Below are 25198 nucleotides of genomic sequence, written 5' to 3' on the forward strand. Positions count from 1 at the left end.
GGAAACAGGCTCTGAGACGACGACTTGGTTCATGAGTGTTCTTTGGGAGCACCTTGGGGAGTAACATCTCAAAGGGAGTGGCAGAGGAAGGCAGGGAGAAGCTGAACTGCATCGGAAGTCTCAGCGCGTCTCAGGGAGCTCTGGGGTTTGGGTGGGCCTTTACAGTAGTGCCACACTGACACAGAGTATGGGTATGGGTCTGTGTACTCCTTCAATTCCCAGTCGTTGGATGTGGCTTGGGGGAGAGGGTGACAAAACCTGGTTGGGACAGTTGATTTTCCCCAGTGGTATGCAGCTTGATGGCGACTGTAAGACTGGGGGCTTTGATCCGATAGCGAGGGTGTGACATGATGAGCTCTGGCAGCCCTGGCCACTACTTCACATCACGTCCCATAGCAACTTCACCTAGCGTGGCCTGTGTGCCTGCTTTCCTTAGGCACACAGGTGTCCCCCCGGTTTGCAAGGAGACCTCTCAAAGCAGCACGTGGAAGACAGAAAAAAGGGAAATGTATTTGCATGACTCTCTTCTGTCTCCCATTTCCCACTGGTCAAGGTTTACCCCATGCCTCGTGGCTCTTAGGAAGCCAGATTCCGTGCTCTGCACTCTAGAATTTCATCCACAAAGGGCACACTAATCAGGAGACAGAAAGGAGGAGATCGTTGAGGGGATTTAAGAAAGCATGAAAGACACATTCAGTTGAGTAGATAAAGCAGGTAGGCCAGGACCCAACTTAAAGGAAACGTTCTTTAATGGAGCACCTTACGATGTACCAGCCACTACTCTGAGTGCTTGACCCAGATTAATCTGTTTGATCCTCACAATAGCTTGGTGAGGAAGATGATACTGATACTGCATTTGCACTTTGCAGATGAGGATATTGAGGCTCAAAGATGAAGCAGCCAGTAAGTAGCACAGCAGAGATTCTATAACCAGGGGTCATTTCAGAGTCTGTGTTGTCTAACTGCTCTGTTATGTTGCCTCCAAGTGGCTATTATTATTTTTATTATTATTATCATTATTAGAATATGTAAATATTTTATTATCTTCTAAAAGGCGTTAGCAAAATATATTCAAATATGTAAAACGCTTTACAAAATTTTCAGTAATTTTTACCTTTATTTTTAAACTAATATCACAAAATGTTTTGTATACATAAAAACTGATGCAGAAAGTCTTGGAACCTATCCAAATTTCTTTAACTATACAGAAGAAAACAGGATCATAAAGTAGAAGAAAATATGTGTGTGTCATTGACTAAGAATATCTTCTGCATGGTATTTCTTGTATAAGGATGACTACAGCCTGATATGGAGTTAGAGAATCTGCAAATCTACGGATTCTAATTCCATTCCTGCCATTGACTGATTCATTATTCAGACTAGGTTATTTGATCTCTTTATGTGTTTCCATATTTGTAAAATAGAGTATAGAGTTATACCTATAAAGTTATACCTGTCCCATAAATATCACAGGGGTTTTTTTTTTGAGGATAGAAATAAAACAATACACCTGAAATAAAAAAACATATTCATAACAACCTGAAACTCTTTGAGAAAATGTTTTAAGCGTTTTAAAAGCATTCAAAAAATTGCTGGATTAAAAAATAGGTAAATTTTATATTTTTGTAGGGAACCCTAGTTACGATGGGTATCCATCATTTATCTTTAATGGGCTCATAATTTTTGCTGTATCCTTTACACTAAACCATAGCCTCATCTGTATTGCTATAACAAAAGCATGTAATTCAAGGATAAATAATTTATTCAGCGTCTTCTACTTGGTCATTTAACAAAGAATATTTAACATAAATATGATTGTGGTATTCAGTACAACTGTATACTTTCAAGTAAGGCAATAAATAAGCTAGGAACATAAGATTGATTTTTTCAATAGTTGTATGAATTTATCAATAATTTTTGTGTTTTGAAATTATCCCAGATTATTTTTTCTAGTGTTTTGTGAAGTTTCTTGAATTTATTTTTAGGGCTTTCCAATTCCTTCTAGGCTTACTCTGTGTTTTCTTTATATACTGGAAACTGACATTCTTGTACACCTCTCTGTTTCAGTTCTCCTAGTCAAACTCCCCAAGTACACATTGTTTTAATTTTACATTTCCATAGCCTGAAAATGGACTGTTTTTACTACTTCAAATAATTTCCACTCCTGATTTTGTATCCAGGTCCTGTTTATGTCCTTGTACCTTACTTGTTCATCTGTGTTCAATTTTATTGGGCTTTTTTTCTTTCTTATGTCAGATCTCTTTGTAGATGTGTTTTTTAATTTTTGTGATTGCTCAGAAAATTACTCTGCTTATCTTTGGAATAACATAAAATTGGATACATGCATATCTGAGTAATTATCCTTACCGTGGCAATTCATTGGTTATTTTCAATTATCTTAAAGACTTCTAAGAGGAATTGTAGAAGAGATATTTATTTTTTTATATAATATCAAAAGTAAAGATTAAAATTCATAATGTATCCACTTTTTTACGTAACATATGATTGTTATATTTTCCTGGTAAAAATTCTCATTTATTCATATGTAACTGTCTTGGAATTTGTACCTTAAGGACAAAGAAAGGTCACCAGTCCCTCTAACTCCTGGTTCTTTGTCAAAAATGGACACAATTAATGAGGTTTGTTTGGTACAGAACAAATTCTCAGACACAGATAGAGATCCTTTCAATGGAAACAAATTTGTTTGGCTTTACCAGGTTACTTAGCGATTAATAATAGCCTTGAGATGCAGGTCAGAAAGGTCATTGTGCCAGCTTGCCAGCACAATCTAAATGTGCAGCCAGCCCCACTCTATGGGTGCAGAGGCCCCCAAAATACTATGCATAAAGTAAAACAGGCTATTTTCTGATTCCTTTTTTCATATTAATAAGCAATTTTCAAGAGAAGGATGGCAAAATGAGGGCCATGCCACTCCAAGTAATTCATTTATTTTGCAATTTAATCTTATGTTGAAAAAAAGTAGGTCTGCTGCAATAGCATAGCATGGTGATTTTTAAACGTCAGTGTGTTTCATAAGTAACCTTGTATGGAGTATTGTATTAGCCTTTAACAGAAAATTGCAACAAAAATATTTCTAGTCATTGAAGTAGAAGTGAGAATCTTTTTTTTTTTTTTTGGAATTTCCCCCTCTACTTTCCCTTGCTATCTTTGAGGGATGCGCTCTGATGATTTTGCTTGAAATTGTACTTAAAGAACTAGACACTAAGTTACATATCTATTTTTTAAAAGAATAAAGTACCATTTCCAGACATTATTTTAACATGAGTAATTAAACTTGTTCTATGAAAATAAAGGATGTATTCTTCCATAATTTGATAATGTCTTATTCTATTTAGCAGGTATTTTTCACATAGTATATATTAAGAGCTTATTTTTTTGTTTAAATTTCTTAGATACACACAAATTGCTGATGAAAAGTTTCATTATTTTAATGGAATTTGTTATACTTAGAAAGTTGTGATCTTATGCACCCAATTCAGCTTTTATTCTAATTTTTGTTATAATTGAACAAAATGTCACCCTTTCAAGTACAGGATAATATGTCACATTGTTGATATTATTTGAACTGTTAACTGAAAAACCTTAGAATAAATTAAGGAGATGTGTAAAAACCCATGACACTTTTTAAATTGGCCTATTAGTATATAAAATAATTAGAGGTTTGTAAATACAAAATTTAAAGGAAATCAGTCACTGAGATGTTTTCTCAGGACATTAAAGTGTGTCCAAAATAGTCACCCTTCAGTCAAAGGAAATTATAGTGCAGTAATTCTCTTACTTTGCATTTGATAGATTTCCTTAGCTATTGAGCTAATTGTAAGTAGCATTTGATTTTCAAAATTTAACCACTGAAAAAAATCACTTAAATGCTGTTTGAAGATTACAAAGATTCACCTAGAAGGTGCCAGTAAGATCGATTACAGCAGTGATTTTGATGGATGTGGGTGATGGTTGCTTCTCAAAAACTTGCTCGCTTCTCATCAGTGACTTCAGGATCATGAATAGCTGCACACTGTTCCGCTGCAGGGAGGCACTGGAGGAGTTTGCAGAGATGAAGGACAGAGAGGAGAAGAAAGCCGACCTCGAAAGGGAAGAGAAGAAAAGAGATTACCAAGCCCGAAAGACGCATTACCTCCTGAGCACAAAGCAGGTAGGTCTACCTGTCCCTGACGGCTTGTGTCAGCCGCTTGGGTCCCCAGCCTGACAGAGATAAACTAGCAGGCTGAATGGGACATGACTTGTTGAAAAGCTATCACAGAGACACTACTTTGAGTTCAATTTCGCACCGCTGTGTAGGCGCACGCAGGCACCATGACTCGTCTGTGACAGTGGCTTCATAGTGACCCCCTGGGGCGAGGCTGGCAGAAAGGTCCAAGCCAGCAGGGTGCTAACACAACACGAAGCGCATAACTCCGCTTTCCAAACCCATATTGAGTGGCTTCCTGGTGTGCTGGGACTTGATCAAGAACCAAGAAGTTACTTAGCGGAGGCTGCTTTCGTGTTTCCTCTGTCAATTGAGCTCAGGTTGAAACTAAAACCCTTCTTTCATCTTTTCTAAATTCCGATGCAAGTCTTCAAGTACAGTTTTTCACAAAACTGCTTGAGCAATCACGTGTTCGTATAGAAATATAAATGTGGAATTTGGAATACTTAGAAATGTCTTGTCTGATATGTGATAAGATTTTAGCACCTCAGATTTGTCATGGTTGCCAAATATGTTGCATGTAGAATATTCTGCTCACAAAGAGGTATAGTTTAAAAAAAGCATGAATGGGGGGGGGGGGTTGAGATGTACTTTGTTACTTGAGCTGTAGGCAGGAAAGTAGCAATTTCTTGGTTTGTATTCTTTCTCACGGACTTCAAGTCCAGTGTCAGAGTTCTGGCTGAGTGACGTGTGCAGATGTCCTCAGACAGGGGCAAGTCAAGTCCCAGGGGTGGAGGGTGAGATCTGAGACTGAATGCCATCCTCAGAGGCATCCAAATTCAAAACCGCATTAAGTACTAGGCTGGCAGAGTACGTTTGGAACACAGACGTCCTGTGCCTGTGGCCTCTGTTTGATAGTCTAAATGACAATACTGTTAATAAGATGGCTATCTTAATATTTACTTGAATTTGGATAGCTCAGTTGTCTTCATTTAACAGGCAAGGAAACTGAAAATCAGATAATTATGTGACTGGTTTATAGGCACAAAACTAGTAGTAATAGCTCTGATATTCAAACCAAGGTCTTTTGATTCTAGATATTTAGGCAATAATTTGAAGACAATTTTTAAAATCAAAAAGTATAAAAAGAAAATACTTTTTATATTGTTATAAAATCCATAACAATATAAACATTTTAGTTGTATGATTAGTGGGCTACATTTTAAAAATTTAAGTACAAAACAAAAGCCAAATGTGAATTGAGTGTTTATTTTGAAATGCTCGTTTCAGTTTTAACTCTCAATCTATGCAGGTATTTAAAAATTTACTGAATAAATATTCAAATCAAAATAATTTTTATTAGAAGTGTATCAGGACAGAAAAAGTTTTGTTGAGCTACTTAAAAGGAATAATTCTAGCAGTATTTTAGCAAAGAGAAAAACACTATTTCATTGGTGATTTCAATAATTATGATGTTAGTGTAGTTTCTAGAATATTGATTTTCATATTAAATTTTCATAATTCTACTATAGCTTTACTTAGACAAGTTGAAATAAAACATTAATTCAGACAAATAATGCTCCAGAAAAGGTGAAGAATTTTGTAAGCTAAAATTATACTTGTGAATTCATATATAGATAATAAATTAATTTGTGTTATTCAATGTATAGTTTTAGGATGATTATGTTGATATTACTAATATACTGACAACACAGTTTTTAAGTCAGTTTTAATCCTGTGTTTAGTACCAATCTGATGTATATCTTAAAATAATTCTAAAATCTATTACTAATTTTTACTGATATTAGTTATCTCATCTTTATGCAAGCAAATATATTAGCACTAATAGGAATTACACAAGTAAATAACCAATATTGCAATGAGTGAATTAATAGACCCCTCAGGGTTTTATTAATTAAAAAGTTCAAGTCATATTAAAGCACCTTTTATATATGTTTATTTCAATCAGAAAGCTGAACATGGTAACTTATTTGCATAAATAATCAATCACCATTTACTAGTAGTAATAAGGTTAATTTGTTGCTACAGACATAATAGGATTAGTCAATTATATTTCCCTGAAAATACTGTTTGTTATGCACCCCATCACCTGTAAAACAGGATTGGGTTTAGCGCCCTTATTAAATGAACACATCAAAAAAAAATCTTTGTCCCTGTAAAAGTTTTATGAAAAGAAAGGTAATTTTAGTTGATTTGAATATGTAAAATGCGAACACTGCTTCCATTTGTAAATTTAATTTATCTTTCTGCAAAGATTGTTTATTTAATAAAGTTATTTATTTTGATTCAGTAACCAGTCAAACTAAATCTAACACACATAGGACATATTTCCTTTGAAGAAAATCTCATTTGCAGATTTGTTTTATTCCAAATTAACAGACTTTCATTCCCTTGTCCTTGTTCTTGGGTAACAAATTATGTTGTCTGCTCCACCTACTGGTAGATATATGCAAAGGCCTATTGTTGGATTCATTAAAGGACACTGCCTCTGAAGTGTTGCCAGAATTTTTCAGCATCCTCCTGGAGATGAGCAAAATGACAGATACAAATGCCAGACTCAAGCTCTAAATCAGAAAAACGAACATTTAGAAATCTAGGTTATTATTTAAAATTATACACATCAATAGTTTCCTGATTAGTGAGCGTATTACCCTGTTTTTTAAATTTCAATGTGCCAATAAAAAAGGATAAATAAATACAAAATATACTTATAACTCAGTATATTAAAACTATGTGTATTTTATTTTAGTTTTGGCATTGCATATTTATACATATTCAAATTAAAACTGAAAGCTTATGAAATTAATTAGAATTTATACACATTTTTGTGGAAGTAATTTTCATGTGATCTTCATATAATATATTCTATCTTATGTAATTTGCAATGTTTTTCCTTTAGTTGGTACGTCATATTTTCTCATCAACACTGAGATGACTTTCAGCTATTTATGATTCTTTTAAAAGACTCCATACTCTGATTAATATTGATAAAATTTTATTTTTAACTACTTTAATTTTTAGAGAATCAAATGGTTTCAGCTACTTTCTTTTCAAAATGGTATGAAATCACACTCATATACAGAAGGAAAATATCAGTTTTAAAAAGTAAATTTGACATACCAATAATTAATTGGCAGTCTGTTGATATGGACCACATCTTTATAAAACAAATCTTTTAAGAGGAAAAAATACATAAATTAGGAAATATAGTAAGTCCTCCAAATCATTTATTGCCCTCAACTCTATTTTTCCAGTATGATAAGTGGGAAGATTCCATGCCTTACCTATATTAAGTACCTAATATGTGATTGCTCGCTTTTAATTTGAGATGATGAAGTAACAGAAGAATTGTAGCCTTTCAGTGTGCATCTGCCTTCTGTGTGTGTGTGTGTGTGTGTGTCTTTGTGTGTGTCTTTGTGTATATGGCATATTTGGAAAGTACCTTTGGAGAGCCGTCTCATAAGGAATTGTCCTCAGGCAATGGTATTCCACAGCAGTGGTTAGGTAATTCAAGTGTGATGTCAAAACATACACCTGTAATAACTCTCCCAGGTTCATTTTAGACTTCTTGATTCTTATCTCAAAACCACTTTATTTTTTTACTTCAAAACATTAATTTTGTTCCTTCCTAATTTCTCCTGGACTCTCTTTCTCATGTGGGTTTATCACCATCCAGTTATCCTTCTTGAAAACACCAGCATTCTGGTTCTGTACTGCTCCTTGAGTTACCTTCAGTGTTCTTTTTACCCTTTCTCTAAAATGACTTAGAATTATAAGAACATCGGAACTGATTCTGAGTGTGTTCATGTACAAAGATAGAGAAAAACTAGTACCTGCATAAAAAAGAGTGAAGCAAGCCAGAACATATTGTAGATTTCTATGGTAGCTTCCTGTGACTAGCACAAAGCACTTTTAGTATATTTATCCTCACAATATCCTATAAAGTAGCAGTTATCTTTCTGGTGATGGAAATGCTATTGTTTGGAATTCATTTTCCCTCTGGACACTTGGCAGATTTATTCTTTCAGGAAAAGTATGTAGTAGATAAAGATCTGACCTGCGATCTTTGGGTCCATAGTTTAAGAGGCAGGTCTCCAAGTTTGGTCATTTGTTCTTGGCCCCAAGTGGACAGTCCACATCACCAAATCATCACATAATTAGTTACCGTTGGCGATCTCTGTTCAGAAAAGGCCAAGGACTGAACTACCCTGGAGAATGAATTAGCTATTAACTTTTACATTTTATTTCCTTCCTCTTTAACATTATAGTTTTTATTATCCTGTAACGTATGAAAGGGATAAAATTGTCCATTGTCAGTACTCTTTGAAGAGACAGATGAAGTGGTTAAAAAATTATCTTATTGGGTCCCCAAAATGACTCCCTTTTCTGCTCTTCTCTCCTTGCCATCATTTAACCACCACACATCTAAGAAATGGACTCAAAAATGCGGATAGACATAAAAATAAAATCAAAATTAATTAAAAGCGAGATGACTTAGGTATAAAAGTGCCGTAGTTGCTTTTCTTCTATATTTTTTTTTCTTTTCAGTAAGGCTTCATTTAAAAAGTTTTTTAAAAATTACTTTCTTTTCCGTAAGGCTACATTTAAAAAGCTATTTAAAAATTTTTTTCTTTAGCAAACACATATAAATCTCTCCCTATACGTATGACCTGGGGCAGATTCCTGTGTTGTGGGGCTTGAAGCTTATTCATCAGTACATATATTCATTTTCATATTCTTTTTCATTAAAGTTTTAATAGAAAATTCAAGGCAGAAAAGATTTAGGACAAAATGTGTAACAGAAGTAGTTTCCATTTCCTACCTCGGTGTAAAAATATCCCTCCCTTCCCCTTGTATTCCAGCACAGCGTATGTTAAATTGCATTGTATACATTTTACATAAGGCAGTTGATAGCTAGTTAGTATAGACTTATTTCTATTGGTTTTGTATAAAATTAAGGTTGCTGGTAAGTTAATTACAATCAATCATCAATTTCTTCATTGATTAGAGAAGAGTGAGTTTGGGGAGGTTCCTTTTGATATCACTATTTATATTAATAATGTAATGAAATCCAAAACCTAGATATATGAGGAAGTTACACCATGCTCTAAGTAGACCAGGTGCAATCACTGGGTCTGTAATACTTTGTAGGTTTAAGATTCATTCCTGTTATTATGACTACTTTTCTATTTTCAGGATGCTGCAGAAATACTTTAGATTAAGAGCAGTTAGATGCTGTTATAACTGACACATAATGAGGAGGTGGGGTTTGTCAGCTCATGATTCATTCTCGCTCTTCTGTGAGACCACAAGAATAACTTTATAGAGACAAGCCCTACTCTCCCTAAATCCTTAATGTTTAATTCACTCTTTGGGGCTGGAAAACGTCAGAAACCTTTCAACACAGTATCTGGGGCCAAATTTTAAAACCTTAGGCTTTACATAATTCATCTTCTTTCTTCCCTTCTCTTTCCTCCTTTGTTCTTCCTCCATACCTCTTTCCCCAGGCCTTAAACCCTATCATCAAACACATTATACTCTTCATACTAAAACTAGGGACATAGGGAGAGCAACTACACTTTCAAATGTTTCCTTAAAATTAACTCTTAACTAAGTCGATGATTAAGATACTCAGTCACTGACTAATGTCGCTGATTTGGTCATTAAGATAACCATAAAAAACATGAATATTTCTTAACTTTTGAGTTTAATTTATGGTCCAACACGAGAAATCATCTACAACCTAAGGTTTTATGCAATATGAAGTAGGTAAATGTTTTAAAAGATGTAGGAAAGTTTGCTCAATATTTTATGTATTTATTACAGTCACAAGAGAAACAACTAAAGAGAAATTACAGTTGTTTATTTTAAAAAAGTGTAAAATTAGCTTCATTTTGGAATGACAAGCATGGTTTTAAGTACGTTACTGTAAAGTGGCAAGTTTCCTGTATAGCTTGTCGATTGCTGTTTCTGCCTGCTGTTATCTTTTGACAGTTGGGGGTATTTCAGTCAAAAATGAGTTCTGTTGCCCACACGGTATCATAGCAGACAGTAAAATAAAGGAGAAGGAAATGGAAGGAAGGTGTGGAGAAGAGAGAAAAGGGAAAAATTTTCTCTTTATCTGAATCTGTGAATATCTCTTGTTCCTAAAATTAATAAGCTGCATGTCTTAATAGCTATTATTATATTGAAAGGAAATACTGGCTAAAAGGATGTCTCTTGCTTGGTTTGGAGACAAGTTATGTTTTCAAGATGCTTAGTCTCCTTAATGAGTTGAATTTCAAATTTTTTCCTTAAATTTATTTGGCATTATTTCCCATTTACTTTTAAATTAAACCATAGATAGATAGATACACATACGCATATAATTTCAGTTCTAATATCCCACTGAAATAAACTGTGAATCATTACAATAATATAATTTTGTTGTAATCCCATTCATTATTTCTATTTATGCTCTATGTGCATAAGTTAACTTATGATCATCTATATTACTCTTGAACTCACTTCATTAAGATGATTCAATGTATTTCACCTGTATTCTGAATTATATAGCCATACCAAAATCAACTTCTCTGTCAACTATTATCTGAATGCTTTCCCTGACCTTCCAAGGCAGAGTTATTCCTTTTTCTCTCCCTCTATGTCTTAATATAACTTTTACCATTGGTATTATGGTTACAGCTACTTCTGTCTGATGTAGGTGAATTCATAAAAGAGAGCAATCATGTCATTCTAATATCCCCAATTTCTAATACCAAAGTAATATCAGTTGATGAAAAAATAGTTTATATACATGTCTCCTAATTCTGATTTATAATAATTTTAGATCCAAAATAAGAAAGATAGCTTTTATTTCGATCTGTTATTTACTAGCTCTTTGCATTAAAAAGCTATTAAAAACGATTATTTTGAAAACTATAATAATTTTTAGTAACTGATCTCTATATTGCTGAATATACTTTATGTTGTTTTTTAAAGGACAAATCTTATATACAATGAAAAAGCATAGGGGAAGCTAGTAATTTTTAAAGTTCCTTATGTCCCAAATCAGATCAGTTTATACTACTAGATAGGGTGGAGCTGAAATTTAGACAGATCTGGCTGTCTTCAAAGCCATCCTTTCTCTTTATGGTATGGTTTGAAGGGGGCGGCAAGGGTCCTATCTCAAGAATATTTTCCTGGATGATGGCTGAAGTCCCATCTGTAAAGTTCTCTTTCTCTGAAGGTATCTGGTAGACAACATATTCAGTATCATTAGCCTTTAATCCTGTGTGAATGAGCTAATCAGTTCCTTTAAACATCAGGAGGCAGACAATTAAGTCTAAGATGCAGGGTCCTCTCACAGAAAGGCAGGCAAGCCCTCGTGGGCACTCCTGGGAGCTTTTAGACCATGCGTTTGTCTTGTTAGGAAAAGAGCCATGCAGAGTGGAGTAAGGCTGGGTACTTGTCACCTATTAAGTATTTTCATCTTTAGGGATCAGCTGAAATTCTGAAACCACAGAAATCCTGTTCAACACTGAGTTACACATTGTTTTGTGATCATATATTATTTAAGATCAAGAGATAGCTATAAGAATACAAATGTCTTTGTTATCTCACTCTTGACCTAACTACTAATGCTTCTTTCAATTAATGAGTACTCATGTCAGTGCAAGAGCTGGGCTTGTTATGTCCCAGATGATAAAACTAAAGCTGTATTATTGGTATGTTCAGCACCATCTGAGATGGCAGTCTGGTTAATGGCAGAAGTTAGGCACGGTATTTGCCCAAGCACTGTTATGGAAGAGTCAGGGCAGAAACTTGGCTGAGAAGGGGAAGGGAGATGACAAAGAGCCCAATGCCTAAACCCACTTTTCCCTGCCCGAGTTCCAAAAAAAATTTGAGAGAAAGACAGAAAAAGCAGATAGATGAAGATCAAATGTATTAGTTTTATTAGTAATGAAAGCTGAATTGGAAGTTTTACAGTAGTGAGCTTGCTTCTACTTAATTTTATAATTAAGTCTACTTCTCAGTCATAAGCAAAGCAGGAAAACTGAGTCTATCCTTGTAAATCTTAAAGCACATGGGGACAAAGGATGTTTGGTTTCCCATAGATGGGCTGACTTTTAAGAAATGGAAGGAAAGGACTAAACTAGGCTGGATCAGCGCCTTTCCTGATGTGCCAAACTGAGAACTCACTTCTTCCTTGATATAGTGAAGGGCAGAGAGAGGCCAGTGAAAACATGAGGAATAGGAATATATACTCCCGCTGATTAGCTTTATAGGTTTGATGAAGAAACAGTGTTACAGGAAGATTTTTAGAAAAGTAGAAACTTACCTACAGCCAGCATAGTACTCAGTGGTGAAAAACTCAAAAGCTTCCCACTAAAATCTGGGACAAGACAAGGATGCCCACTATCACCACTCCTATTCAAAATAGTCTTGGAAGTCCTAGCCACAGCAATCAGGCAAGAGCGAGAAATAAAAGGGCTCCAAATTGGAAAAGAAGAGGTAAAAGTGTCACTATATGCAGGTGATATGGTACTATATATAGAAAACCCTAAAAGGTCCACACAAAAGCTTCTAGAAATAATCAAAGAATTCAGCAAGGTAGCAGGTTACAAGATTAACATTCAAAATACACTAATGATGAATCAACAGAAAAAGAACGTAAAGAAACAATCCCCTTTAAAATAGCACCCAAAGTAATAAAATACCTAGGAATAAATCTAACCAAGGAGGTGAAAAGTAGAAACTTGTACATGTTGACAAAAGAGCTTCTTGCAGAAGAAAGCTGGAAAATACAGGAGAAATGAAATCACTGAATAAGCAGAGACCCAGAAAAGGTGGGAGAGGATGTGACGCAAAGCACAAAGTCGTAGGCTGAAGCAGATGGAACGAGAACCGACTCTAAGTCAGGAAGGGAACGGAATGTAAGTGCAGGATGGTATATGGGTACTTTTGCAGGGAGGGGTTGAGGTTGAAGTAATTAATGTTTGAGGACTTCAGTATTCTAGTTGATCCCTTAAAATACTCCTGAGAAGAATCAGAAACAGAGGGTTGTTCAGTGGCTCTGAGGGACCAGCTGGACTTGAAGTCCACAAATAATGTCGTCTCCAGCCTGCCTGGTTGTATGGTTTATTCCATCGGTATCGGCAGCCCGAGCTCGGAAGCATGCAGGATAATAGTAACAACAGCTAACATGTATTGAATGCTTCTGACTGCTTCACATGAATTACCTCTCTTAATTCTCATATACCGCCCTGTAAGGTGGACAATTATCCCTAATTCATGGATGAAGCACAAAGAGGTAACGCAGGGACCCAAGGTCGGTGTTAGTATGTGGTGGTCTAGTTCCAGGGCTCGTATTCACAATGTGTACATGATACTACCACTTTAAAAAAGTTAGCATTTATTGAGAACTTATCCTTGTGTTAGGCACTGTTCGAAGTGCTTTAGCTGTATTAACATATATAAACTTATACATGACCTGATGAGATAGTTCTGTTATTTCAGAGGAGAAACCCATGGTACAGTGACGTTAAACAATGCAGGTCAAGATCACAGAGAAAATAAGAGAGAGAGGTGGGAATTCAGGTTTAATTAATTAATCACTAAGCTATACTGCATAAGTTGAATGGATTCCCATCTGGGATATGGCCAGGTAGATATGACAGGATAGTGGATGTTAAGACCCTGAGTAATTAAAATAATCAACCATGTGACTCAGATTAGTAGGGGGCAATGTGAGGGCAAAAAGGAGATAATAGATTAGGAAAAACTTGAGGGATCCCTCGACTTGAGAGCTTTAGGAAATCAGTCTTATGGTTAGCAAAAATAAGAATGTGAGAAAACGAGTAGACTACAAAGTTGTGCTCAGAGAGTGAGATACTGATGTTTAAGTCTATTGAATTGTTAACACAGAGCAGTTCTGGATGATGGGGGGGTGTGTGGTGTGGCTAACACTGTGTAAGGGTGAAAGTCAGTGAAGATGAAGGAATCAAAGAACGATAAACTGTTGGGATGGTCGCCCATCTGTGTATGAAATCACCTAAAGTTATGCCAGAACACCTTGTAGAGAGGAACACTGAACTACATACGAAAGGCTGTCATGAATGTGGGGAGTAACCAGCTAGTCTGTGTATAATAACCACAAGAGGTGGGGGGCAAAAGAAGAGAGATTCAGATTGCAAGAGGGTGAATGAATCCTGGTTTGCAAGTGACACTGGGGACCCGAGATGATGCAAATCTGTCCCTGGTCATTGAGATACAGGGGGATGCTAAAGTGTTTGGTCAGTGGGGCTGCAAGGGAAGTGGTGCTCTAGAGGAGAAGGAAGCTTCAGTTACAATTTTAAAAGGCAGAGAATGTGCTTACTGAGAAGTTTGAGGGCCTGGGAAAGTGGTTTAGCCTGGACAGGAGAGGGGGTCCACAGGGCAGGGCTGAAAGGATTATAGGCAGGGGAATCAGGGCTGCTGGAGAGAGTAAAAGAGGAGTTGAGGGTGGGTGTACTAGAAGATATGAAGGAGAGCAGTGATTAACTTAGCAGAAATTTTTTGGGGCAGAATCAATTTGACCAAAAACCACATAGATAAGTAGTTGCTTGATCCAGCTATCTCCTGTTCCGGGAAGACTTAAGTTGCTGTACTTATTCTTCATTTCAGTTGTAACAGACTGAAAGTGAATTATGGATTAAAAAGCATAAAGGAGGTATTATTTCCTCAAATTTTGGGAAAAAAATACATAAAAACTTATCAAAAACAACCCAATAGTACACCCAAAAAAACAGAGACTAGACTATTATTCATTTTAGACCAGATCAGTTTTTTGATCAAAATATTGATTGACTGACTTCTTTTCAAAAAAATTACTTCTCTGCTAAAATTATACTGTGGCCAAATAGTGTTACCTTCAGAATAGTGCTTCCCCCCACGGCCCCCTGCAGAATGGTCTATTCCCAGAATGGGTGTACATTCATGTCAACATGAATTTCAAGTTTTTATAATTATTTATAACCTATCCAGGCTATCACTCAAATGAAAACACAGGAATCATAGCCAAATCTGGAGAGACTGCCCAGGGAGCAAACAAAAGAGAAGGTAGATGAAGTCATACTGGTGGCGGTGGTGGTGGTGGTGGTGGAGGGCGGGGTTGGCTGCACCCCTAGATAAATTACCTAAGCAAGAAAACAAGCAGCTTTCATCCAGTTCTTGCAGGGATCAGTAAAATAATGACCTGGCATTTACAGATAAAGAGATAAAGGAGTTTTTTAATGGGGAAGGTTTCCCAGAAAGTCTTTTACATGAAATCTTTCTCAGGAAGTCTTTCAAAATGCAATATAGTTAAAGGGAGATCCTGGCTAGGGGAAAATATATATATTCTTTCAGGTCCAAGATCTTCTGAGTCATCATGAAATTGCTGTATTTTGGAAACTGAAACCCATCTCTACTTCTTTTTCCTTCCTCACATTTAGTGAATTATGATACGATTTCCACCATAGGAACAGAGTCGGCTTCTGCAAAGGTCCCCTGTCCCCTTCTAATTACCATTGCAGTTGTGCGTAGCGTTCTCATGCTATTCCACCTCTGCCTGGCATCTGATCCCAGTGACCTCCTCCTGGAAACCATCTTCTCCCTCGTGTCCTGCCTCCTCTCCCTCTCTGTTTTCCTCTTTCCAGTGCCCTTCGATCCATGAGCGTCTCTTCTCCCACCTACTTGCTATATATACACACTCCTAAGACTTTTCCCTAGGAAAAAAATCTCAATCTTTATTCTCCCCCTCTGTGACTCCATCCATTTTCACAGCTTCAGCCATTTTTATTCAGAAAACACTCCAGTTGCTGGCTGTGACCTCTTTCCCAAGTTCCAGACCTACCCTGACAACAACACACTGGACCTTTCAACCTGAATGCTTTGTGGGAAGTTCAGTCCTAATAACCCCCAAACAGAGGTTAATATTACTCTATAGCTGGTTTTCTTGCCACCTCACTGCTGGAGTTCTAGAAGCAAGCTTTTCTGTAACTCCACATTCTCTTATCTTCTTCTTAATTAACCTGTTATCAATGTCTTTTGTCTCTTTTCCTATAAAGTGTTCCCTAGTCATGTCATTCTTCTGTTTCCACTGCTCTTTTTTCTTACCTCTGAATAAGCAAGCTTCACCTTCTTTACAAACTTCTGGTCTTATATCACTTACTTAGATAAACATGGGTTGTCTAGTCTGAGCCAGGTATTGAGGTGGGTAATAAACCAGAGTTCTCAATTCTTCTTTAAAAACAAAACTAAACTAATGCCCAGACACACACCTAAAAGATTCTGATTGAGTTGGTCTAGGGTGGGGCTTGGACATCAGTAGTTTCCACGTTCTCCAAATGACTATAATTTGTAGCCAGAGTTGAGAACCACAAACTTAAGTATGTAAACATCAAGAAAATGGGTGCTATGCTTATCCAGATGGATCTTAAATTCTAGCTGGGGAGACAGACATTGAAGAACAAATATTCATATATATGTATAATTAAATGTTATAAGTGCCATGAAGAAAAATGAACAGGGAACTTTAAGAGAAGGAACATGGTAGGACAATGTGTCTGGGGTCACCAAAGTTCTTTTTAAAGGAGTGATGTTTAATGTGAATTTTTAAGGGTGAGTATAATTTGGCCAGGCAAGGAAGCAGATGGAAGAAACATTTTTGATGAATTTGAGTCATGGAAGAGCCTGGCATGTTTTGAGGAAATGAAAGAAAGCCAACATGGGTGGTGTGTGTGAGGGATGGTAAGAGTGGCTTACATGAGCTTGGAACAGAAAAAAGGACTTAGTTGAGAATACGTTCAATTTTCTTAGGTGCATCGAAAAGTCATTTATAGTCTTTTAGGGACTAAAACAATTTTTTTGTTGTTTGTAATTATTGTTCTGGCTTCCCTGTAGAGAGTCAGAGGGGTTCAAAACAGAGCAGATGGACAGAGACTAAATGTAAGTTTGAAGCTTGAACAAGGGTGGTGGCTATGGATATTAACAGACGCCTATGGGTTGAAGATATATTTTGGAGAAAGAATTCATAGAATTTTTTGGTGGGTTGAATATAAGGGGTGGGGAAAGATCACTTATCATCGAGGATGATTCTCAGGTTTTTGGCTTAAGAAACTGAGAGCTGGTGGTGCCATTTACTTTTTTTCTAATAAAGTTTGTTCTAGAGAAGTATTAGGTTCACAGCAAAATTGAGCAGAAGGTATAGGTATTTCCATGTACCCCGCACCCCTGCACATTTCTTTATCTAGATTTGCGTTTTCTGGACATTTTATATAAATGAAATTATACAGTATGTGGCATTGCATCTAACTTCTCTTATTAGCATAATGTTTTTGAGATTCTTCCATGTTATAGCAGGTATCAATATTTCATTTCTTTATTGTTGACTAGTGTTCTATTCTGAGTGACTATATTCAGTTAATTTATTAATCTGTTGATTAACATTTGGATTATTTCCAATTTTGGCATCTACGAACAATGCCTCTATAAACATTGGCATACAAGTCCTTGTGTGGGCATATATTTCCATCTGTCCTGTACAGATTCCCAGCAATGAGTTTGCTGTGTTATATGTTAAGCATGTGTTAAACTTTTTTTAAAATAGGCTTTTTTTTTAAATCAGTGTTAGGTTCATAGCAATTTTGAGCAAGACGTTGCCGTATATAGTCAGTCCTCCATGTCCTCAGGTTCTGCATCCATGAATTCAACCAACTGTGGATTCAAATATCCAGAAAAAAAAAAATCCAGAAAGTTCCAAAAAGCAAAATTTGAATTTGCTGTGCACAGGCAACTGTTTAAATAGCATTACAATGATTTACAAGTATTTACATAATATTAGGGATCATAAGTAATCTAGAGATGATTTAAAGTATACAGAGGGGAGGGTGTGTACAGGTTATATGCAAATACTATGCAATATACGCAAATATTTTGATATCCATAGGTTTGGAAGGTTGGATCTTGGAACCAGTCCCCTGAGGATACTGAAGGACCACTATACTCTCTACACGCCACCCCCCCTCCCCAAGTCATTGTCAACTGACGTCCATAGTTTATATTAGAGTTCACTCTGGGTGGAATATTCCACTCCATTCTCATCTTGCTCGTATGACTTCTGAGGAAATATTGGATGTAATTCTTATCTTTGCTCCACTATAAGTGAGGTGTTTATCCGCTCTGCTTCTTACAAGACTTTTCATCTTTGCTTTTTGAAGTTTGAATATGATATGCCAAAGGGTAGGAGTTGTTTTTGGCATTTATCCTGGTTGGTGTTCTCTGAGCTTCTTGGATCTGTGATTTGATAATCTGACGTTAATTTGGGGAAATTCTGAGTCAGGGTTACTTCAAATAATTCTCCTGTTCCTTTCTTTCTTCTCCTTCTGGTATCCCCATCACATGGATGGTATACCTTCTGTAGTTGTCCCACCATTCTAGGACATTCTATTACATTTTCATCAGAGTTCTTTTGCTTTGCTTTTCCATTTTGGAAGTTTCTGTTGACATATCCTCTAGTTCAGAGATTCTTTCCTCAGCCATGTCTAGTCTACAAACAAATCCATCAAAAGCATTCTTCATTTCTGTTTTTTTTTTTAATCCCTGGCATTTCTTTTTGATTCGTACTTAGAATTTCCATATCTCTGCTGATGGTGCCCGTTGTTCTTGCATGCTGTCTACTAACATTAGATCCCTTAACTTACTAATCACGGATATTTTAAATTCCTGGTCTCATCATTCCAACATCCCTGCCACATCTGAATCTGGTTTGGATGCTTGCTCTGTCCCTTTAAATCATGTTTTCTGCCTGTGTTTCCGCTGGGTCTATTTCTGTGGGCTTCATGCACCAGTAGGGCTGGCTAAAGAGTTTACCTTCTAAAGGAGAGGGTGAAAATCAAGAGGTTCCCTTTCTATGTAGAATTAAGTGCAGTCTTGCAGCCTTCTAGAATTTTGCCCCAGTTTATCTTCACAAGCTCATCTGACTATAGCTTCATGCTTAAACTGGCCAAAGTGATGTTCGCTGAACAGTGGCCCTATGTTTTCCCACAAATATGTCTTTATTTTTACTTTTCCCTTAGCCTAGACTATCTCTCTTCCTTTAGAATAAATCCACATACTTTTCCCACAGTTTTCTAAAGGATGCATACCTTTACCATAACCTTTGGTGAATACTTCCTTTACAACAGTTATTACAGGACACTTATACTGCAGGTCAGTTATGTTATTGCCAATCACAAAATCATTCTCCTAATCACAGCCTCCCCCACCGCCAAGAACGGCTTGATGGGAGTGATCACTTTTTCTTCATCTCTGTACCCACCTTAGAGCCAAGTGTGTCTTTCTAAGTTAGTTGATGCTCAGTATTTTATTGAATTAAATTAGTTATATAGAGGATGGTGTCTTATTCAGATTTCTCCATTTTAATCAACATTTCATGAGAATATTGTAACATACCTTAATATTGATTAGGATATCAAAACGATTTACAAAAATCATTTGTTAAACTAATAAAGCTGGCTGCATCTGGGGTCTACACTTAACATGACCCCTCTATAATCTGACTGAAGACACTTTAAAAATTTATTTTTTAGTGAAGTGAAAGAAGAGAAAAAACATTTGTTAGTCAATAATAGTTTTTTTTTAAATCTCACTTTAGATAGATAAATATATTCTCTATGAATCCTTAATGTTTCCATGGAATTGTTTTTCCTCCTGGAGTGCTATATCTGCGGGTTAACATGACTATGATCTGTATCTGAGGAATGACCCTGTTTCCTTTCGGTTCTCAGCAAGAGTAATCGAATGTAGAATATCTTACTAAACACTGGACTGTGACAGTGTGTTAACACTGACTATCTCCTAACAGCAGGGCAATTATTTGCTGAGTGGGGTTTTTATAAATCCCCTGGCACCAGTATGTCCTGATAATTATGATGAAGTGCACTGGTCAGTGTTGATTCAGCAGTCCTTACCCCAGCAAATATTTCATTCACAGTTCTTTGGCCTACTTTCACTTTTCTTGTTATTCAGGGTCTTTACTATGTTCTGTGCTTGCCTAATGTCTGATTTTTTTTTAAGCATGTTTTATTAAAACTTAGAACCAACCAGACATATTTTAGCCAGCCGCCCTTTGAGAACTGCTTCTCTCTCACAGTATTCTGACTCACAGGGCAAGAAAATTCTATTTCAATTTTGTTTCTTTTTGTGGCCATCAGTGACTCCCATTTGCTGTGTAATTGTATTTGCAAAAGTAAAATTTGAATTTTCCCTCCCACCCTATCTCCTTAATAGTTTTTCATTCCTGGAATAAGCAGTTACTTTGAAATCATGAGAAATTACTGTTTCTCATCTGATAAAATCTGAAATTGAAGCACCGGTAATGGTGCTATGGAAGTGTAATGGTGCTATGGGAATTACAGGTGTACACGGTCCTGTTTCAGATTCCTTTTATTTTCCAGAAACTTGTGTTTAAAGTAAACCTCAATAACAAAGAGAAAAGGGAAAAAAAATTAGACTATGGCTTCCCCCAGGCAATTACAAAATAAAGGTCAGTATGTGAGTAGAAAATGACCGTAAAAACATTCTTCATGAAATAAAGCAGTGGCTGCTCCAAACATAACGAGTATATACGTTTGTTGTCAGATCAGTTGCCTTTTTAAAGGACTTTCTCGTACACTGCTTCAGTATAAGAATAGAAACTAAGAAGAAAAGAGCCAACTGGTAGATTGTTAGAAATATGGAATGGTTCAAAATATTAATGTAATGCTAAGGGTGACTGGGTAACAAATGGTACATTTGCTTGTTGTTCAACCTGACATAATTAATATTCTAGGTCATGCTTAAGTTCCCATGATGGAAGGTCTGAAGGGGGGAATTCAAGAAAAATATATATCTATTATATAACTCATTGCCTTTTTTTTTTTTTCCCCTTTTGACGAGTCAGAATCATAGCCTTTAAAAAAAATCAGTGCTTTCACACCTCATTTGCCGTATTCACCATTGGGCCACCAGTCAGCAGCCGGGCCCGATGCAGGGAGGTCAGTAAGAAGCTATTAGCAGAGTCCTCTCCTGAGGTTTCCTGGGTCTTATTGAGTTGAATGTTAGCATGACAGTACTGCAAATAACTCAGTTGTAGGCTTCTTTTTTTTTTTTTCTTTAAACAGTTAGCACAGATTTCCCCATAGTGTTGGTCACTCTAGAAAATTATTGCTGAAAATGAAGTCCCAAAAGCTAGCTTGGCAGTAGCCCTTCTACGTTGTGAAAAAATGTGAAAACGGAAAAATATGTCATAGTCCCTGAGGGTTTACTTTGTCTTCTGTGGCTGATAGTAATATTTTTAAAAAATCAACAACAAACCATTATTCACAAGGTGGCTTGCAAATTAATGAAATACAGCAACTGAGATGAGAGTTAAGGTTGTTTTATTTACTAAAAGAAATAATAATTAAATGAATACTGTATTAATAGAAGTATATTTACTTCCTGTAGGGATTGAGGGGGGCTGGACTGTTTTCATTGACAAAAGTTAGCCAAAGGTATTCAATTAATTTCTAAAATACTGACACCTTGAAGATTTTAAATGATATATTTTAAATTCAATTAAAATATATTTTCTATCTATATGTGATTTAAATTGCAAAGAGAATACACATGAGGAGGTCTCCATATAGGTTGCAAAATATCATTTAAGAAAGCTATCATGTCTACCGATCTATTTGCATTTCCCATCTAGCCTGTGTATACATGTGCATGCAAATGTGGAAAGAGATCAAAGATTTCTAATGGGGGGAAAGTTAATAGCAGGTAGCAGTTATTCAGGTGGATATTTTTAAATGATAAATTATAATCTAGTTCAATTGTATGCATTTTACCATTTTAATTTGTAAGTTTGGAGAAACATTAAACTGGCTTCAGTTAATTAGATCATCGCTAAACAGAAAGGTGTTCTGTTACATCTCTTTCATAGACTATGTAGATTTCATTATGTTTGTGTGTGAATAGCCCTTTTAGTATCATATTTATTGTTTTTTCTCATTACATTTGACATATCCTCATCTTAGAAAATCACCCTAAAAATCATCTTAAAAATTACCATTCACTTCAAATGTACTATCCACTGAAAGCTATTTTGAATACCTGTGCATATATTTTTCTTATATTAACGTAATTAAAATATCTGTTTATGTATCCACCTTGTTCTATATTTAGTATCATAGTGAGATAATGTTAACATGATACTAAAAATGGTTTATACAATGCCTGTAACACTTTCAACACTTTTTTTCTTTTATAAATTGTATAGGGAAAAAAAACTCAAAGAGCAAATTCAAAAGTATTTTTTTAAATAGGCAAATATATTTAAATTAAATAAATAAATGAATTAAACTTTGTTTTATCTAATAAAATTCAGTCCCCAATTATAGCATAGAAAAGTTGAGTTGGAGATGAGTCAATGGGTCTGTGATAATTTAGTTCTAGATTGCAATGTATTCAAAAGCAAATTGAAACTGAAGTGTTAAGAAAGATAAAAGGAGTATAATCTATAACTTTGAAAGAAGTCGATAAGAGTTTAAAATAAACCTCAAACATTTTACTAAGATATTTATGTGGTTCTGGAAAGTAAGAGTGAAAGAGAGACTTTATGGGCTTTTCTGAACCGTGCATTGTTGTTCTAGATAAGAACTGAGCATTCATTTTTTGAGTGTCTGCTACGTGTCAAGCACTTTTGCTAGGCCCTACAGATGCAAAAATACCTAAAACAGAGTTCCTGTGCTCCAGCTGCTTGCTTGGGCAAGACCGGCGCACACAAAGATAATTAGGAAACAACATGAGAGGTACGGTGACAGTTGTCCCCAGGTTGCTGAGGAAGCATTAGGGGTCAGACACAGAATCTAGTCTCGGTTATTAGATGGAGCTTCATACTTACTGAGCTGGTAGACTGGAAATAGAAAATTTTCTAGGGTAGGTTTTCCAAGACACCTATCGTAGTTAATCATAATACTTTGGAACTGCTTATTCCGTGAAGTAAATAATAACAGCCAGAAATACTTATGGATATGATGGTGGCAGAAGAAAAAAGCACATTTTTAGGAAAGACAGGTTTAATGGATACATTCCTTACATTAGAACGTCTGCAGAGCAACCAAACAAGTCATACTGTCCTTTAAAATATAACTTTTCTTCATGAATATGTGTTTGTATATATGAAAGCACAAAAAATAGTTCAATGCAGTTTGTATATTCAAACACCATTGAATGTTTCAGAAAATGGAATGCGCGAAACTTGAATGTATTTATCATGAATTTATCATACACACATCTATTGAACCCCTACTGCACAGCAGGCACTGGTTAAATAAGTCTTGACTATTTTGATGCAATGTGTGACAAGGTCAATGATAGAACAGCAAAGGGAATGTGACACTATAGAAGTACCCAACCTAACCACATGAATGCAACTCATTAAATATGGGATGTTATTTTGAATGATTTTATACACACGTACACACATATATACACATGTATGTATGTATAGATGTGTGTGTGTGTATATATACCAGTTTATTATTATAAAGTAAAGAACTTAAAGTGGCTGCCATTTGTTGTATAATGAATATTCATTCAAATAATCAAATATTTAAAAATTCTTACTTTGTACCTGCAACTGGTTCAAACATTTGAGTTTGTGTGAGTGAATGCATGACTTACAGATATGGTTAAGCATACATATACACAGTTAATGGTTAGAATACAAAATGAATACCTTAAGGTCATTCTGGGTTTTTTCTTCTTAAATACAGTTTAGTTATATAAAACTGTTATATATAGTTATATAAACATGTGTGGCAAATAGAAACTACAGCTCCACATTTTTTAATATGTTTAGTCTTCAACTATGAATGATTCTGAAACCGTTGGTCTGAAGTGGAGACAAAGTGTGAGTATTCCATAATCTCTTTGGGCAAATCTGAAGTCCACCTCTAGTTAAGAATGAGAGTTGTAGTTTAAAAACAAAGTGCAGTCCTTAAACGTATTGTATGTTTAGTCCAGTGTTGTACATGTTGTACATGTTGTAGTTAAAAAAAAACTTGCAGTCCTTCAACATATGAAAATTTCTATAGTACAACTTTATCTTCCCTTGGTTTCAGGTGAACACTGAAGATAAAAATTAGAATTATGTTGCTTTTCCTTAGATTCCAGGTATATACAACTCACCATTCAGGAAAGACCCTGACCCGTGGGAGCTGAGGTTACAGAAGGCAAAGCCTTTAACGCACCGAAGACCTAAAGTTAAGCAGACGCACTCCGTCAGCCTTAGCGACTGGCTGGCTTGTACCAGTGCCCGGTCCTTTCCTCGGTCCGAAATTCTGCCACCCATCGATAGGAAACCATGTCAGGTACTCACTAGTCCTGTATGAGAATTCTGGCAGTGATTGTATTCTTGCTGGGTTTTTTTGTTTTTAAATTTACTGTTGTTTTGTTTTGTCTTTGTGAGAAGGAAGAAAGGAAAATAATTTTTTTCCAGAATCTAATTTTAAATAATAAATATGAAGTACATGTAAAATAGATACCAAAGAAATAATTAAGTATTTCCTTGGTATTGAATTTTATCGATTTTGAATATGAGGTTAACATATAGGATTGGGGCTAGGATCTAGCCTTTTCATGTAACACTATTGTAATAACAGTACTTGTTATGACCTGTTGTTGCTAGAAAACCCTTACGCATTATCCAATTTATGTAATTTAACCTCTCATCTGATGATTCATATAATTACATACAATTGTAAACATAGTTTGGAGGGGAGTAATTTTAGAAGTATAAGTTAGAGAATGAGAGAGGACCCAAAACAATGCAAGACCCAAGCAAAGGCAGATAATCTTCACTGTGGATCGGAGAAGAGCAGGATTGGCCAGTGACTTCCTAGGGTGAAAGGGTGGAGTGGGAGAGGTCAGGGATGATTGTCACTGTCCTAAAGGCAGAGAGAAACACTTCTATCATCCCCATCAGTA

The 25198-nt window shown here is 35.8% G+C and overlaps 1 protein-coding gene across 5 annotated transcripts in view; it reads left to right on the forward strand.

Annotated features, from left to right (window-relative positions):
* Window positions 1–25198, forward strand: part of SPATA17 (spermatogenesis associated 17) — a 137675-nt gene that overhangs the window by 54633 nt on the left and 57844 nt on the right. For 3 of the 5 annotated variants that reach the window (XM_074351626.1, XM_074351628.1, XM_074351629.1), the window contains 2 exons: window positions 4006–4171; window positions 24379–24582. In XM_074351626.1, coding sequence (XP_074207727.1) covers window positions 4006–4171; window positions 24379–24582 — 370 coding nt within the window. The remainder of the gene's footprint in view (window positions 1–4005; window positions 4172–24378; window positions 24583–25198) is intronic. The other 2 variants (XM_010974015.3, XM_045509504.2) reach the window with 1 other exon arrangement.

Source organism: Camelus bactrianus, chromosome 23, assembly GCF_048773025.1.
Source record: "Camelus bactrianus isolate YW-2024 breed Bactrian camel chromosome 23, ASM4877302v1, whole genome shotgun sequence".
In the NCBI taxonomy this organism is placed as follows: Eukaryota; Metazoa; Chordata; class Mammalia; order Artiodactyla; family Camelidae; genus Camelus; species Camelus bactrianus.